Source organism: Nymphaea colorata, chromosome 4 (assembly GCF_008831285.2).
Source record: "Nymphaea colorata isolate Beijing-Zhang1983 chromosome 4, ASM883128v2, whole genome shotgun sequence".
In the NCBI taxonomy this organism is placed as follows: domain Eukaryota; kingdom Viridiplantae; phylum Streptophyta; class Magnoliopsida; order Nymphaeales; family Nymphaeaceae; genus Nymphaea; species Nymphaea colorata.
This window is the reverse complement of record NC_045141.1, coordinates 20350994-20378970: the sequence shown is the minus strand read 5'-3', so window position 1 is coordinate 20378970 and position 27977 is coordinate 20350994. Positions and strand designations below refer to the sequence as shown.

The 27977-nt window shown below is 39.2% G+C and overlaps 3 protein-coding genes and 1 long non-coding RNA gene across 17 annotated transcripts; 3 read left to right on the top strand and 1 right to left on the bottom strand.

Moving 5' to 3' along the window:
- Positions 1–660: 660 nt before the first annotated feature.
- On the top strand, positions 661–11186 carry LOC116252635 (amino acid transporter AVT1C-like). 2 transcript variants are annotated; one of them, XM_050077375.1, is made up of 13 exons: positions 661–989; positions 2864–3175; positions 3453–3772; positions 4203–4417; positions 5369–5392; positions 5801–5981; positions 7546–7765; positions 7893–8028; positions 8135–8156; positions 9548–9691; positions 10199–10242; positions 10322–10384; positions 10929–11186. In XM_050077375.1, exons 2-13 carry the CDS (start codon positions 2997–2999, stop codon positions 11022–11024), a joined length of 1644 nt encoding a protein of 547 aa, XP_049933332.1. In that variant the 5' UTR covers positions 661–989; positions 2864–2996; the 3' UTR covers positions 11025–11186. The 2 variants fall into 2 exon arrangements, with proteins under 2 accessions (XP_049933332.1, XP_049933331.1); XM_050077374.1 differs by lacking the exon at positions 661–989 and adding an exon at positions 1081–1579.
- Positions 11187–12601: 1415 nt separating this feature from the next.
- On the top strand, positions 12602–19612 carry LOC116252424 (pentatricopeptide repeat-containing protein At1g09900). 11 transcript variants are annotated; one of them, XR_004172170.2, is made up of 4 exons: positions 12602–13425; positions 14035–17189; positions 18008–18101; positions 18927–19612. XR_004172170.2 is itself a non-coding variant. In XM_031626679.2 (3 exons), exon 3 carries the CDS (start codon positions 14298–14300, stop codon positions 16845–16847), a length of 2550 nt encoding a protein of 849 aa, XP_031482539.1. In that variant the 5' UTR covers positions 12602–12829; positions 13341–13409; positions 14038–14297; the 3' UTR covers positions 16848–19612. The 11 variants fall into 11 exon arrangements, 5 of the variants coding, with proteins under 5 accessions (XP_031482539.1, XP_031482538.1, XP_031482537.1 ...); XR_004172171.2 differs by lacking the exon at positions 18008–18101; XR_004172168.2 differs by lacking the exon at positions 18008–18101 and having other exon boundaries at positions 18673–19612.
- Positions 19613–20503: 891 nt separating this feature from the next.
- LOC116252136 (thioredoxin-like 3-2, chloroplastic) lies at positions 20504–23328 on the bottom strand. 3 transcript variants are annotated; one of them, XM_031626217.2, is made up of 6 exons: positions 23067–23328; positions 22479–22958; positions 22230–22304; positions 21963–22029; positions 20817–20837; positions 20504–20731 (listed from the first exon to the last, which is right to left on the bottom strand). In XM_031626217.2, exons 2-6 carry the CDS (start codon positions 22817–22819, stop codon positions 20633–20635), a joined length of 603 nt encoding a protein of 200 aa, XP_031482077.1. In that variant the 5' UTR covers positions 22820–22958; positions 23067–23328; the 3' UTR covers positions 20504–20632. The 3 variants fall into 3 exon arrangements, with proteins under 3 accessions (XP_031482077.1, XP_049933179.1, XP_031482078.1); XM_050077222.1 differs by having other exon boundaries at positions 22479–23327; XM_031626218.2 differs by having other exon boundaries at positions 20817–20834; positions 22479–23323.
- Positions 23329–26852: 3524 nt separating this feature from the next.
- LOC126410039 (uncharacterized) lies at positions 26853–27740 on the top strand. Its single transcript, XR_007573294.1, has 2 exons — positions 26853–27172; positions 27254–27740. It is a non-coding gene; the product is annotated as an uncharacterized LOC126410039 (long non-coding RNA).
- Positions 27741–27977: the final 237 nt, after the last annotated feature.

Genomic DNA, 27977 nt, shown 5'->3' with positions numbered 1-27977 from the left:
TATGAAATATAAAAATGGGCATGGTCTCAAATTGGGCAATACGGAAGCCTGGAATGAGCGTAACATGACATTGTCCTACTTGTGCACTAAATTTGAAGTTTCGATGTCCCAAGAACGTGACATTCAACTCTTTACAAAAGGACGTATGAACATTATCTGGAGAATATTTTGATGTATCGAGAAGACGCGAGGACTTATGACATATTGAAATAGGTTGCTTTGTCGACCTCATATCAAAGCCATGTAGATATAAAGATACCAACTGGATACCCGGACAGCGATGTTGGAAGCAACTACCAAGATATGAAATGGACCTAGAACGCGAAATCCGAAGCAAAAATGAACGCAAAAAAACAATACGAAACATGAAAATGAATCTCCATCAAATAGTATACGAACCATACAATAAGCAGAAAAGGCAAAGAATCTGGTAGTAATAACAAGAAAGAAGATATGAACGTTTGGTTGGACACATAATTTGTTCGCCCTACTTGATCCAAATATGCATCTGGACTGGATCTTGGTTTTGCTAGGTCGGACCCGGTTCGCAGTTCAGATCAACACGCCGAAGACCACGTCCGAGTTTCAGCTCGCGGCCCGGAGGTTGTCTGAACGAAGGAGTCAAAGGGAGAGAGAGAAAAGGCGAGGACGTCGAGCGGGAAACCTGTCAAACCGTAGAAATGATGGAGAGCATGGCGGGAGATGACGAAGACGATTGCTTCTCACAACCCAGGCCTTCCGGCGAAGGCTATCTCCTTCCTTTCGAGCTTTGGCTTTCCTTACTTGGAGGGAGGGTGAGACGGAGAGAGAGACTTGTTCATTTTGGAAGAAGCGAGTCCTCTCTCGCGGAGGAGAAGAGATTCGAGGAAAAGGTGGAAAGGTTTGAATCTGAATATCTTATTGCTTTCCATTTCTCTCTGTGCGGTGAAGGAGGGTTGCAGTAGACTGGTAGCGGGGACGAAGACAAGAGGAGAAAGTACTTCGACGGCGTATGTCCCACGTCCTATCCCTCTCGCCTTCTATTATATTCATTATTTCAGTTTCCCCCTTCCTCCGTCTATTATTTGGATAGTTTTTTTTTTTCTTTTTAATCTTCGTTGTGGGCCTTCGTCCGTCCCGTCGATTTGTGATGTGGTACCTTCGGGGGCGTCCCCCACCCCGGGAGAGCCGAGACGACCAATTGATTGCTTCTGTATGCTTGTCAATAAATAAGAGGATGACGTCGGAGGCGGCCTGAAGCTCCCGCATTCCACTCACTTCTGCGTGACTCAGCCTTGAGCCAGCAAGAACGCTCTTCCTCTTCTTCTTCTTCATCTTCTTCTTCTCTATTTATACTCCTCTTCCTCCTCCTCTCTTCTTCTTCTTCATATCGCTTTCTTTCTTCATCCGGAGCTCTTCATCTTTTGTGGCAAGCTAAGGAGCGAGGCAGTGAAGATATAGGAAGGAAAAGAAAGAGCTCGCTGTCCAGTCTCTGGTGCTTGTTTTCTCTGTTAGTTTTCTGTGAGAATTTGTTGTCACATTTCGCAAAAACGAGCGTCGGAGTTAGAGATTGGGTTGAGGTGCGGATTTCTTCGCCCCGGTAAGTTGTTTTGCTATGGATCTGAAGTATCTGTTCTTTTTTCCTTCTCTTCCGCTGAGCGTGCTTTGCAGAAGCAATCTGGATTTAGTTAGTCCGAATGATGCTAAGCATGCTTTTAGATACACGTCCTCCTTTGTTAGAAGCGGAGATCGAAGCTCTCTCCCTCTCTCTCTCTCACACACACACACACACAGAGTATTGCTTTTTTCTAGCTGATTCAGATTTTCTCGAAATTAATTCTGGTTCCGAAGATTTTTTTTTTCTTATGAAATTCAATCTCGGGAATGTGTTTTGCGATTTACTCTGGTTTTCGAAGCCTTCAAACGTTTCTGCTCCACATTGGATCTGATATTTTTTTGAATTTGTTACGTCTTAGCTCTCAAATATCTACTAGAGCTCTTTTTGAGTTTCTGGGGATTTTAATATTCGTTAAAGCAATGATCTCCTCCTCCTTTGTTTGTAGAACGTTATTCATAGCAGTCACTTTTCCGCCGTGGAAATTCAAGTTGTTCTGGAACATTGCGAACTCGCTTCCCTGATCTCGTAGCTTTTCTTAGGTTCAATTTTATTTTTGTGTTTACTTATGTTTTTGTTTTGAAACTTTGTAAAATTGCAAAATCAGAACTTCATCGGCAGATTCTGCTTTTCTTGATTGACTGAAGTGGCTTTGAGTTTTACATTTATTTGTTTTTTTTTTTTTCTTTTCACGCAGAAGGTCCTAGTTATCTTGCAGACGTGTCTCCTTTTTACCTTTCATGATCCAAATTTAAGAATAAGAATCTCGCTTTCTTTTCTTTTCTCTACTCCCCTTTTCTTCTCTTCGTTTCTCTTGGATGATCTTTCTTGATGTTCAAAAAGGCGGATTTTTCCTGCCTTTATGTGTGAATTGCCACTTCAGGTATACTTCCTGGCCAATTTTATGCAAAGTTTTTCGTGGTCACTTGGATGTTGTTCATTTGAAGAGTTTCGTCCGTAATTAGATATCTGAGTCATTGAAACCGGAGACATCCTGTCCTTAAGAGTCTTTTCGTGATATCCTATGTCTGGTTCGTGTTGCTGTGCCCAATGTGAGAGTTTAAACCATTGTGAGTCCGTTTGCATTTTCAGCTTTTGGTTAGTGCCCTGACGGTGCATGTTAGACTTTTGTATTGCTTGCCATATTTGTTAATGGTTTTTTCATACTTTATTGTTAATAGTCTTCCTTCATCTTAACTCACTGTCTACGGCTTTTGATTTTGGCATATTGATAGCTGAAGGATATGTGATTCTTTTATCTCCAAGCAGGCTGTGTATCTTTGCCTAACAGTTAGTGGAGGGCAACTCCGCTGCTCAGAACTGCCATTCCCACTTGAAGATTTGGCTATTTATAACAATTACCTTTTTCAACACATCGACAAAACATTTATTGGGGTAAAACATGAAGAAGTTGAGTTCCGAGCAGAGGCTTTACATTGAGAGCGAGGATGATGAAAGTGCAGCTGACAAGGATCAAAGAAGAGAGGAAGATGAATCGGATTCTTCAGATTCTTCTCCACCTGACAGCCCTCAGCGTACACGGCCGAATTCGTATACCACATCATGGCCACAAAGTTACAGGTATAATGTTTTGTAGTTTGAGATATTATGTGAAGTGATTTTCTTTTGCATGTCATATTTTTGGCTGTAACTGTCGACTATCATGGTGTTAGAGCTCTTGTTCTTGGGCCAAAAGGTTCTTCTGTTTTACGGGCTTGGACAAAAGGCTGAAGCTTCATGGATACATGCTTAAACTGATGTTCTCTCTTCTGCAGTTAGATTAAACCGTTAGCTTGTCATCTGTTTTGTCTAAATTCAAATCTATTGGTAAAGTGAAAGTAGTATTGTTTGTATGCAGGCAATCCATTGATATGTACACTACTGTAGCTTCCCCAAATATCGGGTTTCTGGGCACTCCAAATTTGTCCCGCTTGAGCAGCTCTTATTTAACAAGTTCACTTCAAAGAATGCATACTCCTGAGATACTTGTTTCGCTGGTTAAGCCATTACTACCAACAAGGTCTGAACAGCAGCAAGAGCAGGATTCTCATGCTTCCATACCTGCAGAATCTACATGGCTTTCATCAAAGAAGGCAATACATGAAAAAGATGAAGCATGGACATCACATGAGATGCCAGTTGGTCGTGATTGCTCTTATGGACAGTCAGTGATCAATGGTACTTTTCATTTTAGTTCTCTTTTCAGTAATCTTTTGAAGCACAGCCACTCACCAATCCCAAAAGTCATTGATGGATTATACTGATTCGTGAAAGAACCAAATTATTCAAATTAGTGTTCTATGTTTTGACTGCCAAAACTTGATTTTCAAAATTTCTGTTTTTTCTGTCCTTGAAAATATGGATATTAGAAAGCCCTTAATTTTTTTGTGAAATCCAATTACGAGTGAATGGAGTTTTGGAGGAAAAAAAAATGATTATGAGGAAAGGTGAGTTTCCTCACATGCATATTTCCTGTTGAGGTGCCAACAAAATGTGTGAAACTAACATTGCATGAGGTGCATGCACCTATTCTTTAGATGTTGTGATGGCCAGTGAATAGTTACTCCTGATACAAACTGACATGCCTTTCTTTACTATTCTTGTTTAGGGATAAATGTTCTCTGTGGAGTAGGAATACTTTCTACCCCATATGCAGTTAAGGAAGCAGGGTGGCTTGGACTCCTAGTGTTGCTTACCTTTGGCATTCTTTCTTATTATACGGGGATCCTTCTCCGCCACTGCTTGGACAGTGAACCTGGGCTCGAAACTTACCCTGATATTGGACAGGCTGCATTTGGCACCTTTGGTCGTCTTGCTATATCCGTGAGTTTCTTATTATTCTTATGAAAAGTACAAATTTTAAGATTGCGTATTAATCTCAGCAGCTTCAACTGGTCTTGCTGGTAGGGAAATTGCATTTTCCTTTATTATGCAGAATATTTCAAACAACTGTGCAGAACACTATTAAACAATTGAACACTTCTAATATGTGTTGGCAGATGAAGCATGTTTATGGACAGCTACAGAAATACTCAGTGATGCCAATGACACTAATTGGTACATAAGGACACTAGTTTAGAGTTGCTAAACATCAAGTCAAGTCATGGAACCTTTTTCATACTGTCGCTGTCTCTCCCCTCCGTCTAGTACACGGAACATGCATATACACATGCTGTTTGCTCATTCTACTTCAGAAAATCATCTCATGTTGGTCTTTACCTAGTGGACCTAATACTTGTACAAGACCATTTTGTACCAAAAAAATTCACCATGTACATTGCTCTAATATATGGTATTCAAAAATAAGAATGTGATTCCTTGGTGCTTAGCTTCTTCCTTTCTAGGAATGCTGCTTTTGTAGATTATACGTACCAGAAGGTAGGACAGTAGTTCAAAGGTGAGATTCAAAGTCTCTTAAATCTTTTGGTTCTTATTTAACTCTAAAATTCGAAGCAAACTGTTAGTCTTCCTTTCATGAATGCTGAGCATTCATCTCACCTTCCATGTCATACGTGCTATTTTTGCCCGCATGACCTACTGCAGCTCATTTTGTAATGTTACAGAATCTTTTATGCCGTACTGCTAGTGCTAGTGCATCCATTGCAATGGGGACATCTAATTCTTCTTTTTTCAAGTTTTTTTTCGGTGTTGTGGCATTCTCTAACATAAGCAGTATGTCAAAATATGTTACTTGTTTCCTACAAACTTTTGTTTTGTGCAACTTGTCATTGATATGTAAGCTAATAGATTCTCTCTCTCTTTTTTTTTATGCAGATAATTTTATACACGGAATTGTACGTAAGTGTGACTCTCTCTTCACAGTTTCATATGCCTACCCATTTCTTGTCTTATGGACTTCTAAAGTTATTTTTACATATCTGAGTTCTTCTGTTTGCAAATTAGGTTGAAATATTGAATTACCATATCATGAAAAGTAAAGAAAGAGGATTCAAATTGTTCGGCACTCAAATTATACCTTTTTCTTTTCTCTTGATTCTGATATCCTGCTTGTGATCTGATCTCACACACTTTCATTCATGAGTCAAATGTTTGTGTGATGTAAGTTCAGTGAGGGAATTTTCTCACATGATCTGAACTGCGTCTACATGCCAAGGATTTGTTCATGCCAATATGATGCCACCTAGTTCTTTGTTCCCACTGTATCGCTGCCTTTTAATGCTGGTTTTGTTGGCTTTGTTGAAACAGGCTTGTTGTGTTGAATATATAATTCTTGAGAGTGATAACTTGACTTCACTCTTTCCCAATGCACATCTAAGTCTAGGTGGCTTTGAACTTGATCCCCACCACCTGTTCGCTATCATGACCTGCCTTGCTGTCCTTCCCACTGTTTGGCTTCGCGATCTAAGCTTACTGAGCTACATCTCAGGTATAATTTTTGCTTGATGTCATTTTTTATTGAAGAAAGGCTTATATCACTTTGATGACAGGCCAAATTATGCATGTGTTTATCCGTGCTTGTTTCAAAAGTATGCTTGATTCTTGTCCATCGTCCAAAAGTGCTGCACCCATCCTTGCAAACTTTTCACAAGTCCCTCCACTTTCTGGGTTCCTTTTATAGCATATACCACCCTTGCATTTCAAACTTTTATTTTTGGCAAAAAATGAGTTACTTGCATCTCGTGAATGTTTCGAATTTTTCCCCTTAGCGTGTGAACATATTCTTGAAACACCACACCAGCATTGACTGACTGAAAAATCTTTGTCACACGGACATGACAAAATGGGTGCCAGATTTGTGTCAATATGGCTGGACACAGATGTGGATACTTCTGTATCCACACACACACACACACACATAATATAGCTGTGTCTGTACTCATTTTTTTTTGGAATTGTCCACACCTATGTCCGCAGGCTCACTTGTGTCCATGCCCATACTCACACCCATGAGACATACCTGAAAAGACTTTCTATTGATGGTCTAGAATAGTGGGGTAACAATGAGGAGCAGTATTGCAAAAATTAGTTACTGGATCAATTGGCAGGTCCGCTGATTTTGTTAATCAACTGATTCACTGATTCAGCTGATTCAGTTGTGAATCAGCTAAAAATGTTACAAATTTTTGAACAAAACAAACAAAGAAAATATATCAAAATTAACCGTACAAAAATCTTAAAATATTTAAAATGTGTCAAAAGCTGACAGATGACACCCTTAAATTGCCCACTGAATTGAATCAGTTCCCACCGATTCAACTGATTCGATTCATTCAGGCCTATTCTGAGAGCATTGATGAAGAATACTCAGTGTGTGGTGCTGTACCTCGTCAGTCCAACATAACATAGACATATGTATCTGTTAGAATTTTCTTTCCCTCATTACTCTTTCCAACGACTTTAAGTTTACACATTAAGAACTCATGTCATGAAGAGTTTGTTTGTTTGGGCTATCAGGACTTGTTTTTGGCTTGGAATGCATTGCATTAACCCAGTCACTTAGTGGTAATACTATAAATTTACAGGTTTTTTTTTTTTTGTGGTTGGGGGTTGGGGGAGGGGGGGGGGTGTGGTGTGTATAGATATGTAACCATTTTAGCTGAATGGAAGAAAAATAGCCATTGTCATATATCTGTGGCCCCTCTGGCTCATATGTGGCTCCACCATTGCCAGCTGATGAAAACACTGTTTTGTCCAGCAAGATGGGCTCCACTGCTTAAATAAAGGGAAACCAATTCTGTACCTTTACTGTCTACCAAGCATTATCTTTTCTCTGGTTGTAGTATAATGTTGATCAGGACATGAATTCACAAAGAAAAATGATACCTGCTGTGCCTCTGGTTTTTTGCTGTCTTAATATGATATTTGTTTCTGTGATTTCCACTTAATTAAGAATGGACTGACTACATATTAAATGCAATGGGAGTTTGTTTGGCAAACACATTCATGCTATTGGTTTGCAAAATCTTTTGTCTGATTTTGCTAATATTCAGCTGGAGGAGTTATTGCATCAATACTGGTTGCACTTTGTTTATTTTGGGTTGGTTTGGTCGATCAAGCTGGTTTCAAACATAAAGGGACTGCTCTCTCCCTGACCAACTTCCCTGTTGCAATTGGACTTTTTGGATACTGCTATTCGGGGCATGCTGTCTTCCCAAATATTTATTCTTCAATGAAGAAACCCAGCCAGTACCCAACGGTTCTTCTGACAAGGTGTCTTTTTTTTTTTGTCTTTCTTGACCACCTCAGTAACCATTATCTGGTATCTCTTCTGTTATTGAGCATTCTCTATTTTCTGAGACATTAAAGAGACATTAAAAGATTTATTTTGTAATTTCAGCTTTGTAATTTGTACAATTTTATATGCTGGAGTTGCTTTCATGGGTTACACCATGTCTGGAGATGCAACAGCCTCACAGTTCACACTGAACATGCCCCAAAATTTTGTTGCCTCAAAGATTGCAGTTTGGACAACGGTATGCAGCTGGAACATGTAGTACCTTTTCTTGCTTCTGCAAACATTGTCTTGGAACAATTTATTCTTTTCAGCAAGTGGATGACTTAATTGTGGTTCTTTTGCAGGTGGTGAACCCATTTACAAAATATCCACAAACTTATCTTGATCTTTTGTTTTAAGCTTAATACTTGCTGAAGACATTTTATGTGTATGTAGAATATGGTTTATTCTGGATAACATAATGCTTAATTTAAGAAAGCTTTCCAATTTTGAATTCCGCTTGAGAGTTAGCATGTGTAACCCCTCCCGACATGACATGATTCTCCATTTCTCCTACATGCTAAGATACTTGGTTGATACAGACAAGCCAATGTCTTCTGTCGTCAAATGTGTTATTTGGCTTTATCTATTCTTCGATGGTCTCCATAGACTTGATTTCATATTCTGTGTTCACCTGGCTTTTCCTGTAATTTGTCCTGAACTACATTATATTAACTTTTGAGCTCGTTTTTAATTATTTTTTATCATAATAACTTGATAATAATCATATTTTATAGCTTGCATTGAGAATTGTGTTGTGTTCCCATATCCTGATTTTGAAAAATGACTGCATTCTGCCAAGCAAATCCAGTTATTGCCTCATTCATCTGTATCCATGTGACAGTCTCTGTGTCATTCCTTCGTCAACCTCTTATGAAGTTCATCTCTGGCCTCATTGACTTCTTTTACGTTCCTTTTAATTTGATGATTGATGTTTCTCTATCTATCGATCCTTTATTATTCTTTTCTCATAAAATATAATTCATATTTCATTAACTATTACACTTCTGCAACTTGTTATCTCTTTCCATTTTTTTGGCCATTTCCCTTTGACTTGCCAAGCATTTACTATGGAGTTTGTTTTTCCAAAATCTGCATGTGCATGCAGAAATGATTTTAGTTTCTTCTTCTTCTTCTTCTTCTTCTTCTTCTTCTTCTCTCTGTGTGTGTCTGTGTCTGAATCCATGCATGAATGTATATATTTATGTAAGTATTTTATATGTACATTTATATATTTACCACACAACATACTGATTTCTCTTATTGCATCTCATCTTTTAGTAATTCTCTACAATAGAAATAGTCTTACTCTGTTACTATCTGGTAATTCATGAAATACACTCAGAGCTGATATATTGTTGTTCCCCTAGTGGCTATTGGAAGGGGTATTAGAGGGGGCAAATGATAAATCATATTATTCCAAAGATTAGGCTGAGTGTGGAAAAGGAAGAAGACCTTATTCTTCCTTCTCAGCTCCTATATAACTTCGTTTTTCTGGGTACACCTTGGATTGGGCTCCTGGCCTTTCACATCCTTGCATGGATGTGGGCAAGAATTGCATAGATTCCACAACTCTTGTGCATAATTCATGATTGCTATTAGTTTTGCCATAGTTCTTGACAACTTTGGCATCACTGTATCATACATCAAGTTCATCCTTTCAAATTTACTGGACCTGTCCACTTATTGATGGTTGCATTCCTTAACAAGAAGTACATTTGCATTGACATTGTCTCCAGTGGCTCTAAGTTTAGAAGAGTTGATACCCTCAACCCACCTCAAGTCTCACATCTATGCAATCGTCATCAGAACAGTGCTTGTCATCTCCACCTTGGTTGTGGCTTTGAGTGTTCCATTTTTTGGTGAGTTTGATTTCCTAATCTGCTTTAGAGAAACTTGTTACCACATTAGAATATACTCTTCTGTTACTAGCTCTTGTGCTTGCATATAGTGACAGAAAGTTTGCTTCCTATTGTCTCATTTTTGGGAATAACATGGACCATTTCCCCCTGTTCTTTGTGAAAAAAATCTGTGTGAATATGGTGGGACTATTTCAGAGCATTATCATGTACATTCCTGAACCGAATAGCTGTTTGCAAAGATAATACTCTATATTTTCCAGAGACAGTCAGCACTTTGAAGGTGCCAGTATAGCTGTGTTTGTACACTGAAGAATTTTTCAAATTATCAGCATTCAGCGTTTTTTATTTTTTCTTTCACAAATAGCAGTTGGATAGTTCTTTATTGATATTTTTTGTCATTCTATGAGAGAATCCTTTTCAATACCGCTGTCATCTTGCAATTAAAATTTTGGTTGCCAATGGAAGCTATAGTTGATAGCTCTGACGTTTTATTTATCTTATAAACAGGTCTTGTGATGGCACTGATTGGGTCCCTCCTAACAATGCTTGTTGTATGTGACATTGCTTTTCACTATTTTATTTGTCCATTACTTATCTTACAGAAACTAAATGTGCATTCAACTTTGACAGACCTTGATTCTTCCTTGTGCTTGCTTCCTCAGCATCCTTCGGGGAAAGATCACATTTGTACAGGTATTTGATCTTTTGTATGGCTGGCCGGTGAAGCTTTTCCAATGTTTTTTTTTGGGTCCTAATTGAGATCATTGGTATATATATATATATAACTCATTTATACTTCTGGATAAAAATAACAAATTCTTCAGAAGTAGTTTAGGCGAAATGCAGTTTTCTGGAGATGCATATGCTGCCACTAGAATTTCTGTATCATCTCCCTGAATTTTTGTTGGAATGAAAAAGGAGGGCAACCTAAACTAGATGAGGACCATTAAAAATATAAATGTGTTTGAAATCAGAGCCAGATTGATGCACATCCGACATGTCATGCAGTTACCTAAATGAAATTGCTGGTCAAAGCTGTCAAGATTTGGCTCATAACCCAGATTGACAAATTTTATTTTCTATATGGAAAGCACATTGAAGTGTCTTTGTGTATTCTGGTGGTTGGCTATAGCTCATTGTGTTCGATCATGTGTACTGGTTGTTTATGCACCTTCCGTAATATTTCCTTTCTTTTTTAATTACTCAATCGATTTGAATATATTCGTCGCTCTTGCAGGGTTCTTTATGCTCCTTCATTATCACAGTAGGGATTGCTTCCTCTATTTCAGGCACATATTCTGCTGTATCTAAAATTATTGAAAGCCTAGGTTGATCTCTCTCTTTCTCTCTCGTGCACATGAAGGGGCACATCTGTAATATGTTGGCACTGTCAAGTTAAGTTTTTGTATGTTCTAGCGGATAAGAATGAACCATCCTATGGGCCTAAATTTTGTCTCGATGAGTGGAGATATAGATGTTCTCATTTTTTGTTGTATGCCGCCTATTCATCTGCCAATAAGCCTTGTCTATGTTTCCGCAGGATCTCTTACCTACTGTCCAAGATCTGTCTCTCTCTGTGTGTGTGTGTGTGTGTGTGTGTGTGTGTGTGTGTGTGTGTGGGGTTACGTAAATTGTTTGCTAGTAAGATTATTACAGAGCTGTAATAGTTAGAGAACTTCGTCAGCAGGTTTCCTTAAATAAGATTACCTTTCACTTTTGTAAATCTCAGTTATAAAAATGCCAAATTTGAAGATTTAGATAACATACTTTTACATAATAAAACTGTCGTGATTCAAGACAATCTTTGTCTGTTCCAAATGATGTAGCATAGCTGGTTGGGTAGGCAGCATGTTTTGGATTGGAGACGGTAAAACACAGAATACTCAAGCTGATGGGTCTACTGGAATCCATCCAAATTCAAAAGCAATCTTGGGCCTTGGGGATTGGAGAAAGGGGGATAGCATCAGGCCGTCTTTGGGCATCTCTCGCTTACTAAAGTCAATCATTGTTCAATCCAGTGGAAAGAACAGAGAGTTGGAGATTAGGACTAAGTTCGTAATCTCGGACACCAGGATGGAGCAGCATGTACTTGCATGACATATGCTTAGAGGCTTTGATAAAGATAATCAACAGCAAACCTTTAGGCTTTGTTTGGATGAATGAAAAGGAAATGATACTTCTGGAGGGATTGAAGATGAACGACCTCTTTCTTTCCTCTCCTTTCCGTTCTTTTCAAATACACTTCATTTAATCCTTTCCTTTCTCTCTTTTAGAACTAACAACCCAAAGACAAAATTGACTGTTCCTTTTTCCTCCCTTTTCTCTCTATCCAAACAAAGTGTTAAGGGGTAGGTTGGCTTCTCTTGTAGTAGCAAGGCTTGACGTTCTTTATTGAATTTTGATTCAATGCTGGCTTAATTTACTTTATTTTAATGTCAAGTCACAAATCTTCAATCCTTCCTAATAAAAAAATGTTAAAATTCACATCTTCATGTCCACCTTGCAAAGACTTTACTGAAGTCACCCATTAAGCCCGAGGAGCAAGTCATTTCGATCGTCTCTCTCTCCCTCCACGTGAAAGAGGCCGAGGACATTAAGCCAGGGAAATCGGATCAGTGCGGTCTTGCAAAATTCTTTCAGTCTGTCGCAATAAGAAACTGCGCCTGCGGTTCTGATTAACGACGGAATTTGGATTCAGTATTAAATTTTCTTGGTAATGACATTAGGAAGTTCGAGAGCCCAGAGAAGATCTAATTTAACAGACATGCAAGTCTGATTTTGGTTCTGCATTTTGGACATTCGAATTTGAATCTTATGTCCGATAAAAAAATCCAATTAGTCGAAGATGGTAACAGCTAAAACGGCCTCATGCAGTTATTTGATCCATGTGGGACAAGGTTCAATCAAATATTCCAAACTGAACAATACATTAATGGGAGTGATCTCTCTCGCCCACACCAGATTTGGATCTCACTGGTTTGGAATGGGGCCATAAACGACCCTGTATGTAAGGCGCCTTCCGTCGCATTCTGACTCCCTCTCTTAGCCAGCCGCCGGCGCGTAGAAGAGGGAAGCATGAAGAAGCTGGTCCGTTGGGCATACGTCTACGGCGTTGGTCAAGTTCTCCGGCTATGAAAGGTTTGCCTCTCATCAGTGGACTGCAGCGCCGGAGCCAAGACCGGCAATTCCGGCTGGAGGCACCGGTGACAGTCTCTGGGAGCCCACTACGTCACATACCTTGGCTATTCTTTCTCATTTGTCTCTGTATCGGAGAAATTTAGGCATTCTTTTTCGTCTTTGTGTATTAGTTATATGGTAGCCAGTTGGGTTTTCTAACTTGTTGGCGCCTAATTTTCTCTCTATTTATGGGAGTATCGATGTGGCGGGGTGGGGTCGTGCTTTTCTTCGGAATATACTCATCTCTTCGGGCCGGGAACTCCGATGCCAGGGTTCCATTGTTCCAGCCGAGGATGGCCGTCCAAGGATGGCCAAGGAGGAACCATCCTCGAGCAGAATCCGGCAATCTGCATTTGCCGGCTCATCTACTAGTTTGCTCTTGTTCACTTTGAATCGTCCTTGCAGTTTCCATTTCCGTATGTATACTCCATTTGCAACTTCTACCAAACGAAGACGACCTTCTTTATGGCAGGATTGAAGACATCAATTTGGGCGAATTTCGAAGAAAATTGGCATGCATTCTCCTCCATGCTGATCTTACGTACGTGATTATGAAGGTGGTTCTTCCTTGTTTTCACGCTTCATTGTATTCCTATGCTTTTTTTTCACCCTTCACTCGTAATGTTCAAATATCCCTTTTGAAATCAAACTGTCGTGCATGTGAACTTTTTTTCGGTTTCTTGGTTGTAAATGATCCCCAAAGAAACGTTGTTTGAGTATAGACTCCAAACTCCAAGTCTCTTAAATAGTACTTACCCTCAGAAGAATTCCCTGTTTTAGGTGCATATTTCTTGCTCAATATGAATGTGTAATGGAGAAATTCCATTTGTTTTTCTCGTGCTTCTTGCTACCATTTTAGTGCAGAAATTTGCTTCATTTGAGATTTTGGGTTACTATTTGTGGGTTTTTTGTTGTACCTTTAACAGTGTTCAGCTGATACTGCATCAAAAACTCAAAACGGCATCTGTTTACTGAGATCGTTCCCATATGTGTTCAATTTGTTTCTGGACATGTCTAACCCAGTTAACACTTAACAGGATAGTTAGCTGCATTTCTTTCTGTATTGACAATCTCCGCCAATTTACATCTGTTCATTGACGTACCTTTGAAATATTTCTGGAACGTCCATGCAATAAACATGATCTTCTTTATGTTTTTCATCCCAGAAGCATTGCCTAATTTTCAGTACGTCTTCTACGAAGAAGAATATTTCTGAACAGAGTACTCTGAGTGCAAACATGCACCAGCATCCGAGTATATGAAAACCTCCAGAACTCACACCATTTACAATGATTCTTCACCAGTCTAGCTTACAATTCTGGTGGAAAAGACAGTGGGCAGGGCTTGCTAACTTGAAACTTCTGTTCTGTTTTCTTTTATGTAAGAACATCCACAAGTTTATGGGGCATCTGTTTTTTAGTGGTCAACCATGCTGCTGAAAGCAACTCCTCAGAGGCTGCATGGCTGCCCATGTAGTTTTCTAGTTTCTAGATTATTCTGTAATTTTGACTCTGCAACCTTCAATTCTTGCAACCCCCATGCTGATACGGAACACTGCAATGATGGTGATGATGAAAAGTTTCAGTTTGTGAAGAAACTGTCTGTAAAGTCTAGGAGACACAAAGAAAACATGGAAGGCTTTGACGTTCTAAACATTTTTGAGTATGGCAGTAAAAGAGCAGCGGTTGAAGAGACAGGGCATTTGGGATTCAGAATTTTGGGTTCTGTAGAGAAGGATGGAGAGAATCAACAACATGATCAAACAGAAGAAGAAGAAGAAGAAGAAGAAGAAGAAGAAGAAGAAGAAGAAGAAGAATGTGATGATGAAGACCAAGAGGGACAAATTGTTGCAGAGTTTGACAGCGAGTGCAAAAATAGGGAATTACAGGCAGAATCAAACCTTGAATGTGGAGACTTGGTATTTTCTGAGAATATTAAACACAAGGAGCAAATTCGGAAATTTGAAGAAGATGAGAATACAGCTAAGCACCCTTTAGTAAGAGAAATCTGTAGACTAATTGGGCAACGCTTCTCATGGAATACTGACTTGGAAGGGAAGTTGAGGAACCTGCTCAGAAGCTTGACACAAGAACAAGTTTGTGCTGTTCTCCGTGCTCAGAGAAATGAAAATGTTGCCCTCAGTTTCTTCTATTGGGCCGATCGACAATGGCGCTATCGGCATGGGGGTAAAGTTTACCACACAATGCTTGAGGTCCTCAGCAAGACCAAGCTTTGCCAAGATTCTCGTCGGATCCTTCGATTGATGAAGCGCCGGGGAATTGATCAAAGGTCAGAGGATTTTGCAAACGTGATGATCTCTTGTAGCCGTGCAAACAAGTTAAGAGGTGCATTGCGAACACTGAACTGGATGCAGAGGGCAGGGCGTGAACCAAACTTGTTCATCTGCAACACCGTGTTCCACATCCTTGTCATGGCCAACCGATTAGAGAAGGCAATGCGGTTCTTGGACAGAATGCAGAGGATAGGTGTACCTCCTGACGTTGTTAGCTACAATATTTTGATAAAGGGCCTTTGTATTCGTCACAGAGTTGATGATGCAATAGATTTATTTGAAGAAATGCAAGCAAATGGGTGTTCACCTGATAAGATTAGCTACCATACTATAATGGTATTCCTGTGTAAGTATAAAAGGATTGGAGAAGTAAGAGGCTTGTTGGAGAAAATGTGGACAGAGAATAGCTTAATTCCTGACCAGGTTACATATTCCACACTGGTACATGTTCTCTCAAAGAATGGACATGCAAAAGAAGGATTTGAATTCCTGCAGGAATCAAAGAGTAAGGGCTTTCCAGTTGATAAAGTCGCATATAGTGCAATAGTTCATGCTTTCTGCCGTGAAGGGAAAATGGATGAAGCCAAAGAGGTTGTTAATAGGATGTTCATGGATGGTTGCATTCCTGATGTCGTAACTTATAGTGCTGTTGTGGATGGGTACTGTAGGGTAGGAAAGATAGACCATGCAAAGAAGATAATCAAGGAGATGCATAAAAATGGATGCAAGCCAAATACTGTGTCATATACTGCTTTGCTTAATGGGCTTTGTAAGCTGGGGAGGTCCACTGAGGCAAGGGTAATGCTTGATGCAAGTGAAGAGAGGTGGTGGACTCCAAATGCTATCACATATGGTGCTGTCATTCATGGTCTTCGAAGAGAGGGGAAATTTGCTGAGGCTTGTGAATTGGTTATGAAGATGATAGAGAAACAGTTTTTTCCTACTGCTGTTGAAATCAATTTACTGGTTTATGATATGTGTAGAGATGGGAAATCAGCTAATGCAAAAGAATTCATGGAGGAATGCTTGAGAAAGGGATGTAAGATTAATGTGGTGAACTTCACAACTCTCATTCATGGGTTCTGCAAGGAAGATGATACTGAATCTGCACTTTCATTATTTGATGACATGTATCTGAACAATAGGCATCCTGATGTGGTGACATATACTACGTTGATTGATGCTCTCGGACGGAAGGGCATGCTAGCCAAAACAACTCGACTAATAAACCAGATGCTTAAAAAGGGGTTGATTCCTTCTGCTGTAACTTACAGAACAGTAATTCATAGATATTGTGAGAAGGGAAAGGTTGAAGAACTATTGGGCTTGTTGGAAAAGATGATGCAGAAGCATCATTTTAGGACTGCTTATAACCAGGTAATCGAGAAGCTTTGTAAATTTGGAAAACTTGAGGAGGCTTATACGCATCTGGATAAAGTTTTAAGGACAGCCTCCAAATTAGATGCTGATACATGTCATGTGCTAATCAAGAGATTCTTGGATGAAGGGCTCCCACTATGGTCTTACAAAGTTGCTTGCCGAATGTTTAAGAGAAACCTAATTCCTGATGTAAAAATATGTAGAAAAGTGAAGGAGAGATTGATTCTAGTGGGAAATTCAAGTGAAGCAGAGAGGCTTATGGTGCAATTTGTGGAAAGGGGATGCATTTCACCTCAGCAGCAGTAATATCTCTTTGTTTGAGCAGAATTGCTGCTTATGGGCCACAAAGCTGTCTAGGATGATGGTTATGTGTTAGAAAATGCTTCCAGAATCATGAATTGCAAACTGTTTGTTGACCAACAGTTGAAACTAGGATCTGGAAAACCTTATTTTGGAGGTAACAGATCTACTGATTCTTCCTATGAAGGCTTGGCAGGATGCTCCCAACATGTCAGATATTTGTGCCTTTCCAATATCTCAATTTCAATATTTCCCAGATTACACTTTGGACTTGTCCCAGATTACACTTTGGCCTTGTCTCTTCATGCAGCTTTCTTAGGCATTTGCACACCTTCCGTGAAGCATAAAGTAAGTTTTATGTTTTCTATAATTCTGGTCATCTCCTTATTGTGTAGTTCGAGTGTTGGAGCTATTGACCATCAACTTTATTGCGATCCCCTGGTTTAATAGATGAAGTTGGTATTGGATATTTGCTTCCTTTTCTGGTTAACTCATGACAAATGCTTGTATTGACCATTAACATGTCACTTTTCATGCTTTATTTGTCATAAAGAAATGAGTTAAGATTCAACTTGGTTTCACCTAAAAGAAAAATAAATAAATAAATGATGGTAGCGTGAGTTTGGGAGTTGACCATTTAACAGGTCCATCTATTTTGGTCTACTAAGATGCATAGCTAACAAGAAATTAGTGTTCCTTTTCTAATATTCACTTCCCTGCTTTGCTTTGCCCGTCACTTCAAGTTGCTTCCTCAAAGCCAAACTGTGCTAATAAATTGTGTGCATCTAAGTGTGATCTACTATTGCAGAAGTGCCGAAGTATGAATACATTTGAAAAATAAAATCCATTTGTAATTTATAGACATCTAATATTGTAAGATTTGGGCATGGATGGTTTGTCTTTCATGTAGCATATGGTGGCAGTAGAACTTTGTCTGTGTCTCCTTATCCTCTTTCGATTTGTTTAATCAAAAAATGAAAATGTAGTTCTGCTTTATTCATGCTTACATGCAGTTCCGTACTTAAGTAAACATGGGTTTACAATCTTGTTCACATCAATTTAGCAAGAAACCTAATTTATGCATTTGATGCTAAAGAGTCAGATTGATTCTGCACCTTGAATGCTAGATTAGAGAATTTCATTTTGTTCAATAATATATTTAGCAGCTGGGGCTTAAATTCTAGTGGTCACAAGGCTCATTTTGGTGTACTGCTGAATGATCAGATGCTGCGAGATTTTTCTTTAGAGATAAACATCGAGGTAAGATGCTACCATGGACATTTCTATGACGTAATATTTTTCTGGCTTATCAGGAAAAAAATGCACTGCACAAATTATAACAGCTCCCTCTCCTTCGTAGAAGGAAGCTGCTCATTTGTTTTTGTGGTAGAAAAGAAACCAAATGCATTTCATCTTTTAAGGTTTTCTAGTTTCGCCATTTATAGTTTAGTTAGAAAAAGACCTTGAGAACTTTGTGGGTATATGCATTATTTTATTTAGGTAGTTGCTTTTATATCGTCCTTTGTAATTTCTACTCTTCAAGTTTTCTTTGTTTGGTTCCTTTTCTTTTTACCCTGTTTTGAATAATGTGGCTGGGTCTGGAAACCACAATTTTCCTACTTTTCCACTTTGCATATGCCATTTGCTACCTATGTTCTTATGCTTTACATTGGTTGTGTACCAGATATGTATCTTCTATGTTTAAATTAGTTGCTTGGAAATTTTGCTAGTACATTTATAGGCAGAGCCGCAGAAGTAGATTAATAAATTGTCTATTCTTCATTGCTAGAGGTAGATTTCGGTTGAATTTAAAAGTTGCTCCCTTTTTCAGGTTAAAGTGAGCGCCTCAAACTTGAACCTTCCAGGTTTAACTAGTGATTTTACATAGATCAGCATTATATGAACAATGGAACAGTACGGCTAAAAATTAAAGAAAGCAGACCTAACTGCTGCTGGATTTTAATATTCAATCATAGAACAGATGTTATCCGTTACCACAGGCGTTCACTACTTGATGGCATCCGGACCATGGTAACACTCCATTTAATGTGCTTGCTGGATCTCATTGACAGCAGTTTATTTCAGGTTCTACAAGTGTACCACATTTTCAAGGGGAGCTGCGATGTTTGTCGGCAAAATTCTCAACCCCTAAATGGTAAAGCACCTTGATTGTAGCAGGTCCATGGTCCTTGTAGATGGCTTCTTGTAATTCCAGTGGCATGTACGGCATAAAATCAGTGGATCATAAGCTGATAAAAAACTATTATTTAGGGGCATGGCTACAGCACCAGCTTGGACAAGCTTCTTTTGTATTATGTGTTATTCATTGTGAGGTGTCATGACCGACGCGAATCATCATCATCGTCTTACCGACATCAATTAAAGGGGTTCCGCATGCAAGTAACCATAGTTTTTCCTGATTCTTTTCTTTCTTATTTACAGCAAACTAGCTGATTAGAAAGATCACAGGGGTTTACTTTCGAACTGCCTTCCGGGACATGTCTACTGTTTGATCGAAGATTCAACTACTTTTACGCTCGCCAGTTACGATCTTTCCTATTTGGCTACAGCGGTCCTAAGCACCCCAGTTACATCTTTAAATTATTATTATTGTGCATGTATCTGCATTCTGCGTATAATAAAAGATTCGTTTGTGAAGAGAATCCTTTGGGTGCAGTTGGTTTTCTATTCTTTTTATATTTTTTTGCAAAAATATGTTTGGAAGGAAAACTTGGACTGGAAAGTGTTAATGTAAAGTCAAGTGCAATGCATACTACTTCAACGTCTCCATTGATCACAATTTGAACTTCACGAGAATACGAATGTGCGTTTCATCTTTGGAAACCATAGACTAAAGTAATTCATGTTTTTCAAAGTTCAATTATCATTCCGTAAGTTACTAATGTTCTGTCACTTGACTTTTGAATTTTTACAGAATAAGAACTTTACAAAGAAAAAAAGAAAACAAATTAGCCCATTGCTCCACTTACAAATTGCGGATCACATCTGTTCATTTAGTTTCATGAGCACATTGGTGACTGAAATATTGATGACTGAAATATTCAGGTAGTGCCTTTTACTCAAAAGTACATAATATTTTTCCTTAATTTACCTTTTATAGGTGAAAATTTGGTAGACTTCATGCTCCCCAGCGTATGCAACCTCAATCGGTAGACTTCAGTTGTATTTTTCAAGTAGATTCTCAGGTTTTCCAAAGCCCATGCTTGGCACTTCTCATTATCAATGCAGTGATGCCGATGAATCAAATAACATCTAAGTAATGGGATATTTGGATAATCCGCCAAATTATAATTCCATTATAATCTAATTAAATCGAGATTCCTGGCCTGGATAATACATAAAGTTTGAAAATCTGAATTTCCCATATATTATCCCCCAAAACTGACTGCATGCAAAAAAAAGTGCTCAAAACTTGGGGAACGTCACTCGTTCTGATTAAGCAACCCCAGAAAAGAAGATTGAGGATGGTGGATCATAAAGGAAAGTTCAAAGTAACTTTAGAATTTGGATTCACCTTGAAATTTAACTGCTTTGTCAGCACTAAGCGAGATGCAAAAGATACCTAGGCAAATCTCTATGGATGAACATGAGAACCATGAAAACATAATTTGGGGTCATCCCGCATTTGGAAGGAGCAAGTATGAAGCAGAAGGAATTTCCTTTTTGAAACAAAAATTACTAGTCACAAACTAATGAAAGACGATATCAATTTTCTCAAATTGTGGATCGCAAATGACCACCGATACAGCAAATACTGCAGATGTTAATGATTAATAGGCGTTCTCAATCATTTGATGTACGTCTTGAACAACAATCCAGGCTTTGTGGCCACCAATCATTTCTTCTTGCTTGTTCCCATTCTTCCACAGCTAGATATTTGGATTTTATCCAGTTAGAGAAAATGAACTTTCTGGAATCTGAACTTTGAGAACAATAGATTGGAGGTAAGCTCACCTGGATAGTTGGCATTTTCTGCTTAATTTTGATCACGTCCAAGGATAGAACAAAAAATACACAATGCACAAAAATTGTAAGTCAGTGCCGCAGTAATAAAACATTCAGATGAAATTCTAAAATTCATCCAAAGCGATGGAAACTACAAAAGTATCACAATGTCAGCATACTGTTCAGGCAAAACAGAGTGAATCGGCATAGTCTGTAAAACATGTAGAAAGAAGAGAAACTCAGTCGAGAACCACTCTGCCAATAACTGAAGCAACCGCTGCACTATGCTTGAGCAATAATAGAGGACTAAAGAAAGACGATAACAGTTAATGAATGAGCCTATCAAGAATGAAGGATGCAAATCGAGCTTTGCTCATTCAGAAAGTAAGGTTGGGCTATTTGCTCAACCTTGACTTGTTCAGTATGAAGCAAGCTTTAGCCAATAAACACATGAACGGCATCCCGGTCAAAATTAAAGTCGCTAGACTCTTTGTGTGCAGTCACAGTGCAGGCCATGGTAAAACATCAAGACATAAAAAACTACAAGCACAAGTATCTTGCTGAAAAGACACGCCTTGGGCTATATTTAATCTCTCCCACCAGTTCAGTACCCAATATTTGACAGCCGCTATGTCTAGAGTTTCTTTATATATTTCACATTTTCATTGAAACATCAAAAGAGAGAAGTATTAAGAAAAAAGAATAAGATTTACACCGATATTTGATCTCATATGCTACATTACTAATCTAATACCCTCACGCCTCAGTAACAATGTACTTCATTGTTCACAACATACTTTGCGCTCTTTTGGCACAGTATGTCCAAGTATTCTTGTAACTGCTCTTAGTGGGAGATGGTCAGTTTTCAAAGTTCTGCTCTCTATTGACAAATAGTTCTGGGATCTGCTATCCATATACATTAGAGATGTTTCTCCAATCGCCCAGGCTATAATGTATGTTTCCTTCTCACATTTGTTCCAAATGGTAGGGATATTCTAAGCCATACCATTATCCTACTGTGGTAAAGGCCGTTACACAAGACCGCGTCTGCATACTTCAAAAAGGAAAACAGAAACGCAATAGTGAAAAAGATGAGTCTAAGACCAGCAAAGAAGCAGAACGCCAACTCATACATGGATTCTGTGCTGAACTTACCACGATGCCTGCTCGATTTACTAGCCTTTGAGGAACAGCATTAACATCAACATAGTAGAAACGGACCCTGAAGGAAATATAAGAAAGTGAATTACAATCTCAAAGAACTTTCCAGCTTGCAGATGACGAAGAGCATAAGAACAGTTAAATACTGCATTGCAAATGGCCTGTGTTTCATGAGTTCCAGTCACCATTGGAAATTAATCTTCAAAAAGTACCTAGAAAGATAAACAGAACAAACTATAGGAAGACTGGGGGAGCACTAACCTTGGATAGTGCATTGATGCCAATTTTTCCAACTTTGGTTTCAAATATATACATTTTCTACACCAACTAGCTGCCCTGCAAGTTCAAATGGATCAACAGCGCTCAAAAGTACTAGTCATTAATAAATGAAGATATTGAAAGCAACCTTAGAGAATAAGACCACCAATAGCCATCTAGATGGCACTTAAAGACTCAGCTGATTTCAAATATAAATTCACGATTGTGAAACACTGAGACGGGAAGACGAACCAGACAATAATCAGCAATTCTCCGAGGCGCTGTGCTTCGGCGATGATTCGATTAAACTGTTCTTCACTATCGATTCGCGCCAGTGCCATCGAAGACGGCAAGTCGAGGTCGTGACAAACGCCCTCTACATCCAATCTCCCGCTTGCGCTCAAAAATCTCTTGCCAAAGAAAGAGGACCCAACTCTGGTCGAAACAATTGATGGGTTTCTGCCATCATGAACAATAAACTGATCGGCCAACCTCAAATGATCTAACGGCGCCACGTCCACAACTCCAAGCGCCGCAATCTTCGGTGGGCACAGCAGATATCCAGACAAAAACTTTTGGGCGACCACATACATGGTATTGTTTGAGAGAAGCCCAAGAAAACAGAAGTGAACCACGATCGCAAGCCCTCTGAAGAGAGGGTTACAGAGGGAAGATGGACAAAAATCGAACCGTGATCGATCTCTTGCGGGGGGTGTTGTAATTGATTCACACCTGCAATCAAAGGAGGAGGAAGGAAAGACCGCAGAGGTAAGCGAAAAGCTAATGATGACCGTTTGAGAAAGAGAGGAGAACTGCAGAAAAGTTTCTTATAGCTCCAACACTATGAATCCTAGCCCCTGAAGAATGATTTGCTTCACGATTCCCACGCGATTCACGAAGATACGCGGGAGAGATTCAAGGGGGCTTTAGTTGCTTTGATCCGCTTTCAGGAGCCTTTGTCAGGAAAAATTTTGCCGCATTTTCAAGCCGTCACATTTTCCTCAACAATGGCGTCGGAACTGATTCAGATTTTCCACTCCTGTTAAGTGAACGAAGCGGGCCCTGTTTCATGCTGACTGCAACCTAGAACATCATCGATCCGATTATTTCATAGCTGACCTCAATTCAGATCCCATTACCTCAGTTTGATACTGAAACCAACACTGGATCGGGAGCACATTTGCAGTATCATGTTCGAATCGTAGTACAAATTGAAATTAATGAAATTCGTTAAAAAATCTGAATCTTATTACAAAGATTTGCATCCATATTTGGTTTTAGAGAAAAATTCGTCGACGTCCAATTCAAGTCGAAGAAAATAGTGGGAATGGCATTTGTTAATAGAAAAGAACACTCCATCATGACATTCTTAACTCCCAAAGGAATAGTAAAATGTGATTTTTATTTAAACACTACACTGTTGCGCTTAGGGAATAAATGGTTCTGATTCGTTCATTCCTAGAATCTTCTGAGTCAGAGATAATCCTGTTGGGACTCAGATTTGAATTCTTAAAGCCAAATCTGGATCTGACAGGCATGACATCCGAAACTTACATAAAACCAGGTTATTTTGTTATCAAAATTCAGTTATCGTTCAGGCTTTTCTTCTTCAAAGTGCAGCATGATTCCGTTTAATTGTTAAATTGGATCATCTCCAACCCAATGCCATTCGCAGTTAAACTAGCACTATCAAACTAGAATATGCTTTTGATATTTCTCTAGAAAGTTGGGTGTTTCTTTTTTTTGGTCAAATGTTCCATGGAAAAGTAATCAAGCCATTTCTTAGTTCCTTTCTTCCCATGTTAGAAAACGATCAATGCCTTATTTGATTTTATGACATTTTAACTTTTAGATAAATAAAGCTCCAAGGGTTAGAAAGGATAGTTAAGGCAAGATGTCACCTCGTTATGGGAGAATTTACTCTTTTATTGAAGATTCTTGGAAATTTTGAAGGGTTCATAAAGGGATTGGCTTAATGACTAATGTTCTGCTTCATAGCGCTTTTGGAGCAAACACAACTTCAGGTGGGTTGGATCCGACTGTTGTAGGTTTTATATGTCTTCAGGCAAGCTACTGAAGCTCTCAACTAAAAGCACTGTAATATCTCGTGTATGTTGTAAATGAAAATTTTAAAAGAAATCAAATAACAGTAAAAGCCCCAACCTGCAGCCATCTAAACATGTAAACTTAAATCTCGGCAAAATTTTCCCATTACTTGGTTTTGAAGAAAGAGTGCCTCAGTAGTAAGTACCTAACGTTCATCCCAATCATAGTAAGACCTTTGTGTTCCCCCACGCAGCTAGATGCACTAATAGTATGTGTTATCGAACTTATGCCTAGTTAACATTAAGGCAAACCATATTTAACTAACTGAAATTATTAAAATGCACTTAAGGACTTAAATGTGGAAGACTAATTGAGAATAATGCCATAATAGTCTTATATAAAGATTATAAGACATCTTCAAGGACTTAATTGCTTGTATAGTATAAGGTCCAACATACGAAAATGGGTGTTTCTTAAGCAAGGTTTCGAGCGTTTAAATATACAAGTTGAAGCCGGCTAAAGGTCAATTTTTGCAGCAGGTTCTTACATTAGTGAGATTATTAGTGATCAGTTTTGATTTATTTGCATCCTTCCTTCATCGGTGTTTAGCACAATACACAAGCTCTCTCCCAATTCGTCTTATTGGCCCTTTCTATGGCTCATCAAACTAAGCATCTTAAGTCAAATGACCAAAGATTCACTTGAAATCTTCTTTTTACTCTTTACACTGATAAAATTCAATACAAAATCATGGTTTGATCTCATACTAGATCGATCTTAGGCTTTCACTACAGGAGCTATGAACAGCGCAAGCAAATAAACCCTGTTCATGGATACAAAACTGGAGCATTTAGTTTATGTTAAACTCATAAACTTCCACATGTATATTCTACCTTTAATAGTTGCAAATGGGTCAGTCTGATAAGGCTTGAGTAGCTTGTCAATCTTTAGTTAGCAGATTCGGTTCTGCCCATGCTCCTTTATATGTATGTATGTATGTATGCATGTATATATAACTGTCAAAGATTCAACACTTGGATTTGCAGTTTCTGCAAACTCATTTACTTGCCAGAAAAGAACAGCTACCTATTATAGGGGCAGAACGTTTTTTCATGATGAAGTCAGTCCATGGCAAGAAGAGGGCACAGTCGGAACGCCCCTCAGTGTCTGTTTCACTTGGAAGAACGCCTTTGTAAATGCCCTCAAATTGAACATACAAAACATATAAAAACATGTCCGGTACTGGATTGAACACAGAGGCCCTCCTATATACAGGATGGGCATTGGGCTGAGGTTCGATAAAGCGTGGCTTGGGTAGGCCTGAAGTCCTTCCTAGTCTAATTAGTTATTGGACTTCACCCAACTATCAACTTCATGTCCATTGAATCCGGTTCAAGACTTACTAAACCTTTAACATTTCTTCTTTTCGTATCTTAGAAACCCTCGACAAAGCATCAAAAGTTTTAAGAGAGCAAACTATTAGCATGACAATTAAAAATATTTTATATACCAATATCTGATACTCAATTACCCATCGGGACCCGATATTTAATCACAAGTGAACAAACATTGATGCTAAGTATCGTTTCCACCGAATTGAATTTGCAGTTGAGAAGCGTTAGGTGGCTGAGAGATCTATCAGTGCACCTGCGAGAGAGAGTCCCGCGCCCTCCAATTGCGTTTCGTCCGGTAGACTAAACGTTGAAGGGGAGCTGGTGGACTGGCCGGCAGTTGACAATAAAGCCATAAAGTCGGTCCATCACAAGGAAAGTGGCTGCTTCCCATTGGGAACTAGTCATCTTTACCGAGCCAAGTCAGAAAGTCGGCATAATGTGATAGGTCGGCCAATTAACCACCTTAGGTTGGTTATTTATTTATTTCTCCCACAGCAGTTCTAGTTGACTGCCTTAGGTGTGAATCAAACAATTATTTACGACAGTGAAACTTAATGGTGGTCAATTGATGAATATCTTTTGCTAGGTTCATGTTTTTAGTTGATACTATAGCGAACCTTATAAAGTGGCGGATGGATCCTTTTCATACAAATATAAAGTGAAAAACCTTACCAACCTGACCAGATGCAAGAAGATTGACCATTTAAAAGTTTTAAGGTGGAAGAGGGCCTAGTGTTAGATCGTTGACAATGTTGGTGCTGCTCTTGTTTTTTTGACTTTTCTTGTGGGAATCTAGCTAACGAACCTCATGAATCATAAGTTCTCTAAGGGTGTGGTAGGTTGGTTTGAGTATCATGTTGATGATATAGTCTTAGTCCAATTTTTATGGGTGTTATTTGTTTGAACTGCAAAGAGTAGTAACATGTGCAACATTCGAATCAAAACATATTCCGTTCCAAAGAAACATTGGATCTTAAATGTGAGGGAAAAGTGGGAAGGGGATCACCTATGCTCTTTCCTTTGATTAAAGGGATGCATGAAATCATCCTAGGCAGTACTGCAAAAGAAAAAAAAAAAAGGGAAAAGACCAGTACCCTCTTCAAATTAAAGGGTATCCTATGCATCTATGAGGGGAAGTTATAAATTTTACGCATGTGTGGGCATGTAAGGGGGCAGGGGTGCCCTACACAGGCCTTGAGGCTTGAGTAATAAGCTCCTCTCTCTCTCTCTATCTGACCAGCAGGAGAGGAGGTCCTGTACCATACGACGCAGAGCTCGGAGGGAGTAAATTAATGGAGGTGCACGAGCATTCTCCCCACAATGTGGTCAAATTGCGGGGGTTCACGCCATCCCCACCAGGGGATATGAGCTGTACCGCCTGCCTTGCCAAGAACAACTCCCTCTGCTTTCTCCATCAACATGCGATGCGGTAGTCACGAGTTCATTTATTAGACCTGCTCGTCTCTCTCTCTCCCATATATATACTGATACATATATATATATAAGGTATTTCCCAGTGCCCTACCATTTAAGAATCAATATACTCTTTCTCTCTTTTGAATTTAAAATGTCTCCGGCCCCTTGTAGCACCACCACCATGATCATCATGGTCCTGCTGCTGCTTCTCTTCCCGCCGGAATCTGCAGCGACCTACCGGAGGCTTGGTCCCGCAGCGATGCAGGCGTTTGCCGTAGAGTCCGGAGACGTTGCTGCCGAAGTGCATAGAGTAACCAAGAAGCACGAACAAGCCGCGGAAGCCCCCCAGCTGAAGAACTGCTTGCCAAAGGGCTTCCGGCCGCCGCCGTCCGCGCCGAGCCGATACGTGAATTCTCACCCTTTTGAGTACTTGTCGTGTGATTCTCGAACGGCGTCTGAGCCGAGGCAGTGAGGAGAGGATACGGGTTTATGACCCTCCCTTTACAGAGGAGGGATACGGTTTTGTGTAGATGTTGTCAAAATCTCATAGCAAGTGAAAGTTCATGTTTTTTTATACAATATTCCATTGTATATCATATCTTTATTAAGACAAAGAAGGAAACATATCAAATATTTGAGTGTATAATATACAAATCAATCTCTCTCTCTCTCTGTGTGTGTGTGTGTGTGTGTGTGCATGCATGTGTCACGCAGGTGGTAAATGACGGGTTGAGAAATTTCTTGGTACCCAAAGGCGCTGTCAAGAGACCCAAGACCCATTTGTTAATGGAATTAAGACTTTGGGATATAGGTCCAGCCGGGGAACATTTAGGAATTTTTTTATTTGGGGGTTAAAATATGATTTTCGAAATTTTGATAGGGACCAAAATATATT